Genomic DNA, 10,446 nt, shown 5'->3' with positions numbered 1-10,446 from the left:
AGGCCAGGTTGGATGGGGCTTGGAGCAGCCTGGGCTAGTGGAAGGTGTCCCTGCCCATGGCAGGGGGTGGAACTACATGATCTTTCAGGTCCTTCCAACCCAAACCAGTCTGGGGTTCTATAATTCACCACTGCAGACCATTGCAGTGCACTCAAGTGTTAGACACTGGCATTGAATGAACTCTTCCCTCTAATGACCGTGTTTGAGGCCAAAGCCAGTGTGTGCTGGTCGTGGTGCACACTAGTTCTGTGTCAGAGCAATCCATCATCTCCACAAGCCTCCATACACGTCTTGGTCCAGGGGAGCAATCTGGGAGCTCCCTCTGCTGCCTTGTCCTGTGTCCCTGCACAAGGGAGGACAAGGACAACTCTCCCCAGCACCCAGGCTTGCTCCAGCCTCCCTCTGCCACAGCCTGGAAACGCCAGGCTGGGATTGCTAAAAGCAGCAAAGAGTGGCTGCTCCCTAAAGATCTGGAGCTGTTTTGAAGACTGTTGAAGGGCATTTCACAGACAGATGTGTTGTCCCAGGTCTCCCAGGTAATAGGTGATAGAACAAGAGGAAACAGCCTCAAGTTACACCAGGGGAGGATTAGGTTGGATGTGAGGGAAAGATTCCTTCATGGAAAGTGTGGTCAGACATTGGCTCAGGCTGCCCAGGGAAGTGGTGGAGTCACATCCCTGGAGGGATTTAGAAGCCATGTGGATGTGGCACTTGAGGACATGGTTAGTGGTGGCTTTGGCAGTGCTGGTTGGATTCGATGATCTTAGAGGGCTTTTCCACCCTCAGTGATTCTGTGATTCTAAGCTGCAAGCCTGGCAATTCTTTCCTTCCTGCAAGGTGATTAACTAGAGGTGTTTAAATTATAATTAAGCACACGTGATGGGATTGATTGCCCTGCAGCAGTCATCTCCCCCCTGAAGCCCAGCTTCATTCACCACAGGAGGCTGACGTGCTTCCCTTCACCTCCCCATCCCTCAGACAGGGATGCTGTAGGGATGCTTTCAGGAGGAGATGCTCCCCAGCCCAGGATGTGCATCCAGGAGCTGCTGTGCCTGTGGAGCAGTATGCACACAGGCACTATGCATCAGAAATGTTCTTCCCTGCTTATTGCAGCTTTTCCCATCCCACTGCAGCTGCAGATGCTGATGCAGAGCTCATCTTCAGCGTCTGTAACCCCCTGAATAGCTGTGCTACACAGAGCTGTGTGGCTTTGTTCAGTGCTGCTGGAGAACTTTACACAGCTTTAAAGCTCTTCCAGGAATAAAAAATGTGCCATGAGCGCATTCCTCTAAGCATAAAATTTCTCTTCTTGAGCTGCTCTGCCAATCTCCTATGGCAGAAGTCATGCTGACACCAATGCAGACCTGCAGGGTTCAGCATGAAAGACCAGCCAGCCTCATGGTATCAAGCTTGAACCCTCTCCTCCCTGCTGTGCTTCAGGGAAGGTCAGCAGAGACCTCAGGCACCACTGAACCACACACTTGAGTTCCTCTGCTGGGATGCTAGAATGTGATCCCTTGGGGGAGCCAGCCAAGGGTGCAAGGAGTTACTGTGCAGCCTGGAAGCCCCGGGCAGAGCACTGAGTGCCATAGGGAGCCCTGCCAAAGGCCAGCAGGACTTATTTATCTCCTCTCCCTGGCACTCCTCTCCCTCTGAACTCATCCCTAGCCAGAGGAGAAAATGAGACAGTTCTGCAGCCTCAGCTGATGAGCATCTCAAACACATCCTTAGAACTGAAGCTGGGGGAGGTGGTGTGTTCATTCCTCATGGAAATACCAAAACAGCAATGTACTTACCCAGAGCTGCTGGGTGCAGCTGCCCCAGAGCCAACCCCACACCCCAGCTCCCTGCCAAGGGCAGCTGTGTATCCGTGAAAGTAGGCATTTTCTTTGCATGGAGCTCATAAGCTGTCATTTGGGAGCTGCTTAATTAAGGACAGGGCATGGAACTGCCCTACTGCTTGGAATATTTATATGAGTTAATCATTTTAGGCAAAATAAGGCTTGTTGGAACAGGTTGTCCAGAGAGGTTATGGACTCTTCATCCCTGGAAGTGTTCCAGGACAGGTTGGATGAGGCTTGGAGCAACCTGAGCTAGTGGAAGGGGTGCCTGCCCATGGCAGGGGATGGGACTAGATGACCTTTAAGGTCCCTTCCAACCCAAATGATTCTAGGATTGTATGTCATTCGCCAGGTTTTCAAAGCTCTGGAGTTCGGTGTATGAGTCTTGGCCAGTTCTGCTGCCTTCTGTTCTAATGAGTGCCTCTCCATTCACATTGCCCTGACACTGTCCCTGTGCCCACACAGCCCTGAAGCCTGTTGGATCCCCATCTCCCAAACCTCCACAGCCTCAAACCACTCTTCTCTCCTTGTTCCGCTGCAGGTGGTGCGAGACCAGATCTCTCACTGCACAGTCAAGCTGCGCCAGACCACAGGCCTGATGGAATATTGCCTGGAGGTCATCAAGGAGAACGACCCCAGTGGTTTCCTGCAGGTTAGTGTGGAGCTACTCCTGTGTGGACTGTGAGGGGAGTGGGAAAGGCCTCGCACAGCCAGGGGTAATGCAGCAAAGTTGGGGGTTACGTCAAGGAGGATGTCCCCAGCTTTTCCAGCTGTAAAATCAAGAGTCAACCTCTCATCACCTCCATATTGGTCAGGGAAGTGGTGGAGTCATCATCCCTAGGAGTGTTTAAGAGGTGTCTGGACCAGGCACTGGAAGATATGGTTTAGGGTTTAGGGGTTCCAGCAGTCACAGATTAATGGTTGGATTGATGATCTTAGAGGTCTCTTCCAGCCTTGATGATTCTATGACTATAGCAGGATTGAAGCAGAACAGGGCAGGGCTATTTCTTGCTCTGCCTGGAGGAACAGAGGGTTGCAGCAGTCACTGGGTGGTGTCTCTGAAGCAGGGAGAACACGCTGTCTTAGGGCTCTCCACTGAGAGACCAACACGCAGCCCTTAAGAACTGCATCCCACCATTCATCCCTGGTCTGATCCCTTTGGTACTTAGATCCTGCCTTTCAAATAGTCCCCAAAGCTCTTGAGTTCCCTCTGCCAGCTAGGTGAAGGTCAGTGAGACCATGTGTGACATTCCAACCTTCAGCAGTCAGCCTAGGAAGCAGAGGGAAGGAGGAGAGCAGGGTGGGGACAAGGCACAACGCACGTCCCAGTGGTTCTTGGTAGCTGAGGCTTCTCCTTGCCACCAGATCTCCGATGCTCTGATCAGGAGAGTGCACCTAACTGAGGATCAGTGGGGCAAGGGCACACTCACCCCCCGGATGACCACAGACTTCGACCTGAACCTGGACAATGCTCCTCTGTTGCAGTCCATCCATCAGCTCGACTTTGTCCAGATGAAAGGTAAGGATATCTCCAGTGACTCTCAAAAGCCTGGATCTGCTCAGGCTGAGCACTTACATCACAGGGAAGGAGCAGGAGAGAAGGTTCTCATCTTCTCCCAGTAGAACTGAGCACTCCAGACTCAGAGTTATGCCCATTCCTGTGTGTTTTGCACCTCTGGACCAACCATTTGCTTCCCTGTCTTGGATCCCTGGGCAGCTGTGTGCCAGAGCAGGGTGCCAGGAGCTTGACTTTGCCTGGAAAAGCACTCTTAGTGCATTAGAAAGTTATTAGTGCGTTAGAAGGTGCTGTGCAGGTTGGGACCAAGGTCTCAGGAGCAGCACAAAGCTCTTCCCAAAACTCTGCTCACACACTGAGTGCTGAGCAGCACCTGTCATGGGCCAGATGCCTCTCTAGGCACCAAGAGCCATGTCACTTAGCTTGGGGTCTTCCCTCCTTCCCCTCACTGTTGGTTTAGACTTTCATTTCAGTTTTGTTTCCTCCTTCTCTGTTTCCTCTGTGCTCACTCCTGTGCCACCGAGAGCCACCGCCGTGTTTGCATCGCTTCACAGAGAGTTGCTGCTGCCCAAATTGTCAGCAGTTTGGGACTTGGCAAGCCCAGGGAAGCTGACAGAAGATGCAAATGGGCTGTGACACAGGGAAGCTCAGGAGGACATCGAACCTGGGCCTGTACATTCAGCTGCTGCAAACAAGCTGCCTGGAGGAAGAGCCACCAGCTGCGGGTCTGGCATGGCTCTTCATTCCCATCACAGCTGGAATTCCTGGCTCAGGAGGCACACACCAGTGTGTCTGAGTGGTCAGGCACAGCACAGCTTTTGGCCACATGCTTCCTCTGTCACGATAAGCATCTTCAGGTCATGGCCCTGCTGGTGTTTGCAGCAGTGAGGAAGGGGCATGGCTGCTCCTGGTTGCTAATCCTTAGCCACACTGTTAATTTAAAGTGTCAGGAATATTCCTTGTTAGCAAATACACAACAGTCATGAAGATATTAGTGTGTTGCTGTTCTCCCTCCCTGCAATTTAGCCCAGAGGGTTATTTTTAATTAATAAGAGCAAATCTGCTGCTGGTTTAGCCGCCCACTCTCCTCTCGTCATCCCTGCTGCTCCTCCTCTCAGCTCACCCTCACTGTGGAAATGAAGCTGTTGGGTTTGTAGACTTGCAGAAGGTTGGGCTAGGATCCCAAACCTGTGTTGGACCACTGGGGGATAGCTTAGGTCTCAGTTAAGGGCGGGAGAGCAATAGGTACAGAGCATCCCACACCCATTGCCAGCCTGGTGGTTCCTGAGGATCCAGGTGAGGAGGAAAAGAGGGTGAATGCTGAGCCTTTGCCAGCAAGTTCATCTTTTCCCTCCCAGGAATCTGTGGCTCCTCCACATGTCTGGATTCTCCATGTTTTTTTTCACTGGCTCTTGTCACTTTGGGCAGTGAGGCTGAGGATGGTGGACAAGCAGCTCTGTTGGGAGGAGATGTGTCAGTGGACATTTGCCTTCACCTGTCATGCTGTTGCCTTTCCATGCTTTTCAAAGCAGGATTGAGCTGTGTGACACAAGTGTAGATGCCCAAATACAGCAGAAAAAGCCCTGGCAGTCCTTTCTGTCCCCTGTGTAGCTGATAGGAGCCATGGGTGGTATTTGTTGCAGTGAATTTATTGGATGGAAAAGCAGAGCAGCACTTTCTGCTGGGTTGTAAATAAGGCCAAGCCCAGGGCTCTGTAGAGCTTGTGGGAGAATGTCCCAGCTTTAGGAATGGCTGCATGAAAGGTCCAGGCAGCTCTAAACCAGGTGTACACCACCAGGTATTCAGGCACTGGAATATTGCCCAGGGAGCTGGTGGAGTCTCCAACCCTGGAGGTGTCTAAGAGGCATCTGGATCGGGCACTGGAGGATATGGTTTAGGGTTTAGGGGTTACAACAATGGCAGGTTAATGGTTGCACTTGATCTTAGAGGTCTCCTCCAACCTTGGTGATTCCATGATTCTATTGTTGTGCTGCCACATTTCACCAAAATCCATTAGAAAATAGGAATAAAGCAGAAAAGCTCTGGGGAAACCTCAGCTGCACCTGGGTGAAGGGTGGAGGAATTTGGAGCTTGGTGGGAGAGCAATCCTTTGTGCTTCCTCCCAGCTCAAGAGAGATCTCCAGAGAGGGAGACCACTTGAGTAACCACACAAGACCACCTGTGCCACCACAGTTCCATGGCTTGTGCCACGCTGGCTTCACACCCAGGCAGTGACTGCCTCCTCCCCCCCCTCTCTGCTCCCCCGTGGTGCCAGCAGCCAGGGTCACACTGATTTGTGGTTAGTTTCCTCCCCAGTGCCGGCCCCCCCGATCCTGCAGCTGGAGGAGTGCTGCACCCACAACAACAGTGCCACCTTGTCCTGGAAGCAGCCCCCCCTGTCCACAGTGCAGGTGGAAGGATACATCCTGGAGCTCGATGACGGCAATGGCGGCCCGTTCAGGGTAGGTGCTGGGGGCATTGGGAGCATGGTGCCAGTCCCAGGGGGAAGGTGATGCTCTTGCATCCACTATTTCCCTGCCATGAAGTGACCAAAGAGCTCAACAAAGACTTTTTGCGCTTCCCTGGGAACATGAGGCTCACTGCTGGGGTGACCATGGAAGCTGATGGTGCAGACAAGCTGTGGGTTTTGGGGGCTTGAGGGTTATTTGAGGGGTTGAAAATACCTTTCCAGTGGCCAATGTGTCTTGCAAATGCAAAGAACACATTTGAAGCTCTTGTTGTCCAGAGAAGCTGTGGCTGCCCCACCCCTGGAAGTCTTGAAAGCCAGGTTGAATGGAATTTGGAGCAACTTAGTCAGCAGCAGTACCATGCTGGAATATTGTGTCCAGCTCTGAGATCCTTGGCACAGGAAGGATTTGAACCTGTTGGAGCGAGTCCAGTGCAGGTAATTTGTTGTGCTGCAGACGCAATTTATTTTAAGCTATTTCTGAGCTGCAGCATGTGGTTTTGTGGCCCAATGTTGTTTTGCCTGTTGCATGATCATTTGCCAAGGTGTTTCCACATAGTCATCTTCCTTGCAGCCAACATCTATCTGAAGAGGCTCATCTCCCATTCCACTTCTGTTACACTTGGAAATACACAGAAAATTTCAGGTTTTTTATTAAGGGTAGAAATTTCAGTCTTCTACTGAGTCTAAAATCTTCTTCCTTTTTTTTAATGTCCAATATATCTATGCTCAACACAGAATCATAGAATTTTTTGGGTTTGGAAGGGATGTTAAAGACCTTCTAGTTCCAACCTCCCTGCCATGGGCAGGGGCACCTTCCACTAGACTAGGTTGCTCAGAGCCCCATCCAACCTGGCCCTGAACTTCCAGGGATTTGGCAGCCACAGTCTCCCTGGGCAACCTGTCCAGTGTCTTAGGAAAGTTGTGGTTTGATCCCTGGAAGTGTTCCAGGCCAGGTTGGATGGGGCTTGGAGCAATTTGAGCTAGTGGAAAGTGTCCCTGCCCATGGCAGGGAGTTGGAACAAGATGAGCTTTAAGGCCCTTCCAACCCAAATCATTCTATGATTCTGTGAATCTCCATCTTTTTAGGCTGCTAAATATTTCATGCAAGGTGTGCTAATTGCCATGAAAGCCTCATGGTTTGCCAGCTGCCAGCTAGCAGAGGTATTTGAGGCCTGAGGGCTTTTCAATTGCTGTAATTACACAATTAAAATATTATTTTTCCCTGATCCAACACACTGATAATTGCCTTGGTGCGCTCACATCCACCAGGAGCAGGGACCAGCCCATTGCATTCTGAATTCAGCCACAAGAAACCCAGGCAGGCAGGAGCCAGAGCAGAATTGAGGTGTAAGAAAGGTGACATGGGTGGGAACTGGAGAAGGAAGGAGGCTGGTGTGGGGAGACCAAGGCTCAGTGCTTGCCTCTGATAATATTCCTTCCCAATATCCCATCTAGCCCTGCCGTCTGGCAGTGGGAAGCCATTCCCCCTTGTCCTGTCACTCCAGGCTCTTGTCCCAAGTCCCTCTCTCTTGGAGCCCCTGTAGGCACTGGAAGAAGCTCTGAGGTCTCCCTGGAGTCTGCTCTTCTCCAGGCTGAACACCCTCAGCTCTCCCAGCCTAGGTTCAGAGCAGAGGTGCTCCAGCCCTTGGAGCATCTCCATGACCTCCTCTGGACTTGCTCCAGCAGTTCCACATCCTCTCCCTGCCCTCTGGCAGTGGGAAGTCATTCCCTGTGTCCTGTCCCTCCATCCCTTGTCCCAAGTCCCTCTGCAGCTCTGCTGGAGCTCCTTGAGGCACTGGAAGGGGCTCTGAGGTTTCCCTGGAGCTTCTCTTCTCCAAGCTGAACACCCTCAGCTCTCCCAGCCTAGGTTCAGAGCAGAGGTGCTCCAGCCCTTGGAGCATCTCCATGACCTCCTCTGGACTTGCTCCAGCAGTTCCACATCCTTCTGATGTTGGTGCCTCAGAGCTGAGGCAGCACTGCAGGTGAGGTCTCACCTGAGCAGAGCAGAGGGGCAGAATCCCTCCCTCACTTGCTGCCCACACTGTGGGGATGAGCCCAAAGTAGTGTCAAGGAGTGAAGCACACGGTCATTTTGTTCTGCGTTAGCCATCTAGTGCTCATAAGTCTGAGCTAGGTAGCAAAGCATGGCTGAATCCCATGCATCCCAACCGTGGGGAGCTGTTCCCACCCCTGGGACTCACCAGGCACTAACTGTGGTTGCTTTGCAGGAGGTGTATGTGGGCAAGGAGACCATGTGCACAGTGGATGGACTTCACTTCAACAGCACCTACAGCGCCCGTGTCAAAGCCTTCAACAAGTCAGGAGTCAGCCCCTACAGCAAGACCCTGGTCCTCCAGACATCTGAGGGTAAGGAAGTGCAGCAGCTCCAGCACTCAGACACTGCTCCCACCCATGTGTAGGGCCCCTCCAGCTCACCCCAGCTTAGCTCTGCTGGTCCTCCAGTGCCTGAGCAGTCACTGCAGGAAAGCCAACGCTGACTGGAGAGGGGAAAGGTTGTGTCAGGAGCCTTGAACAGTGACAAAATGTCTCTCTGTTGCAGAGGATGTTCTTTGGGGAGGTACAGTGAAAGGTATTTAAGATTTGGTGGCAGCAGAGTTTATATGACACAAAGGGAAACTTTTCCTTCATCCTCTTTAAAACACTGTCAACATTGCTCCTGAGACACTAAGGGCTGTGCATGGCTGCACAATGCCATAACCACAGGATTCAGCCTCTGGAAACGCAGGACAGAGAGCAGAGGGACCATTGAGCCATGTGGGTGTCCTTGTACACACAGGGGGACACAGCCAGCCCTGCTGGCATCATCTGCATCACCCCCACACCAGCAGGCACTCACTCAGCATATTAAACACTCCCTTGCAGGTCGCACAGTAGTCTCCCTGCCTGGCTTTAAGTACATTTGTCACACCAGGCACTTAATCCATTGTGGAAAATTGGCTTATTCCTGACATGCAGGTGGAGAGTGGTAAGGCTGCAGCTGTGGAAGAAGGGATCAGCCCCCACCAGCATGTCTGCTGCCCCACAGCCTCACTGGCAGGCACAAAACCCTTCCTTGGGAGTGTTCCACGCTTGGTGGAATCCCTTTTCCTTACTCCCAGACTAAAATCTCTCTTTTCCAAGCTGTGTGAGGGGTTTGTTCTGTGGCAGCATCCAGCTGACTGGCAGCTGGGGCAGAAGGGAGCACACACAGCTCGTGGGACTGCTGGAGGAGTGGAAGGAGGGTGAGAGCCTTCTTGCCACAGGGCATCTCTGGTGGTGTTGAGCAAGGAGAAAAAAGGGGTTTCTGCTGAAAAATAGAAGGCAAAACAATGCTGTGCAGAGTGTTCTTACTTGCTTGCCAGCACTTATCTGCAGGAGATTACCATTCCCGTTTGGAAAGGGCACAAAGCAGGTTTGGATGCATGGGCAGGTCAGCAAGGAATGGGAGTCACATGTGACAGAGTGGAAAGGAAACCTCTGACAAACCTGCTCATAGCCGAGGCAGAAAACTCAAATCACAGGCACAGAGGTCTAGGCACATCTGTCAGAGACACATCAGTGTGTATGTTTGCAAAGCTGAGCAGCAGCATCAAGCAAGCTGCAGAGTTCCTCTGGAGATCCAGGGATGGGATAGCTGGGAGTCCAGGGTGGTCAGGACTGCTTCCAAAACCTGAAGGTCAACAGGTCTCACCCACTTCACTGCTCAGCTTCACCAGCCTTGGCAGGAGACAGCAGAGCTTTGGCTTCTCATCACCTTTTTGTTTCATAAGCCACATTTGAGACATAATTTCCTAATCCAAACCAATTGGGCTTTAAGTTGTCCCAGCCAGGAGTTTGCAGTGCCCTTACTATGATCTTCCCAGCTCTGATTTCTTCTCAGCTCCAAAATATGAAGGAATCTAGGAGAAAATAACTGTTCATAGCCCCAGCAGTGCTGTGCTTGGAACTGGTGCTTGGTCTGTGCCACCACAAAGAGAAGTTCCACTCTTTGGAGCAGCAGATGAAAGTTTGCTGCATTCAGCCTTTTCACTTGAATGAGCTTTTGCATTTGTTATTCCAGCAGGAGAGAAAGAGGGAGGAAAAGTCAAATGGGCCTGGAGCATTTTGTGCTCTTAGAGCCATCTGAGCTTTTGGGATTCAGAGGGAAATAAATTACATCTGTGTGCAGCTTCCGGATATCCGAGTGAGCTGCTGAATAGAGCTGCCTTGCACATCCCAGCTCTTGGGTAGGCTTTTATTTCTGGCCTTTACAGCAGCATTGGCCCTTTAAATGCTATTTTGTCTGAAGTAGGCTTAGCTTTCCCCTTCAGCTGAGCTCTGTAGCTTCCCGCAAAGTGCTCGTGTGGGAAGAGGGGATAAAAGGAGAGGTGGGCTCAATGTGAGGAGAACATCTTGTGGAATGTGGCTGTCCTGCTCTAAGTGGTTATCAGAAATTCTGCTTAGAGGGTGTTATTTAATAGCTAGTTCTGGTCCTGGCCCAGGAAATCCTCTGCAGCCTGTGGAAGTGAACTGAAGTCTTTCTTTGCCTTCAGTTAGCAGTGAAATGGGCTGTAGAGGCTAGCAGGGAGCAAAATGTCCTGCAGGGTCTCAGCATTTGAAGAGAACAGGGATGAGAAGAGG

At 51.6% G+C, this 10,446-nt stretch overlaps 1 protein-coding gene across 1 annotated transcript in view; it reads left to right on the top strand.

Moving 5' to 3' along the window:
- Positions 1–10,446, top strand: part of TRIM9 (tripartite motif containing 9) — a gene marked incomplete at its 5' end in the record, with an annotated part of 30,618 nt that overhangs the window by 8,538 nt on the left and 11,634 nt on the right. The window contains 5 exons of the mRNA XM_009077127.1: positions 2,383–2,493; positions 3,207–3,360; positions 5,662–5,819; positions 8,055–8,242; positions 8,995–9,068. Coding sequence (XP_009075375.1) covers positions 2,383–2,493; positions 3,207–3,360; positions 5,662–5,819; positions 8,055–8,242; positions 8,995–9,068 — 685 coding nt within the window. The remainder of the gene's footprint in view (positions 1–2,382; positions 2,494–3,206; positions 3,361–5,661; positions 5,820–8,054; positions 8,243–8,994; positions 9,069–10,446) is intronic.

Source organism: Acanthisitta chloris, unplaced genomic scaffold (assembly GCF_000695815.1).
Source record: "Acanthisitta chloris isolate BGI_N310 unplaced genomic scaffold, ASM69581v1 scaffold19326, whole genome shotgun sequence".
Classification (NCBI taxonomy): domain Eukaryota; kingdom Metazoa; phylum Chordata; class Aves; order Passeriformes; family Acanthisittidae; genus Acanthisitta; species Acanthisitta chloris.
Note: the sequence above shows the minus strand (reverse complement) of the source record. Positions and strands in the feature narration are given on the sequence as shown.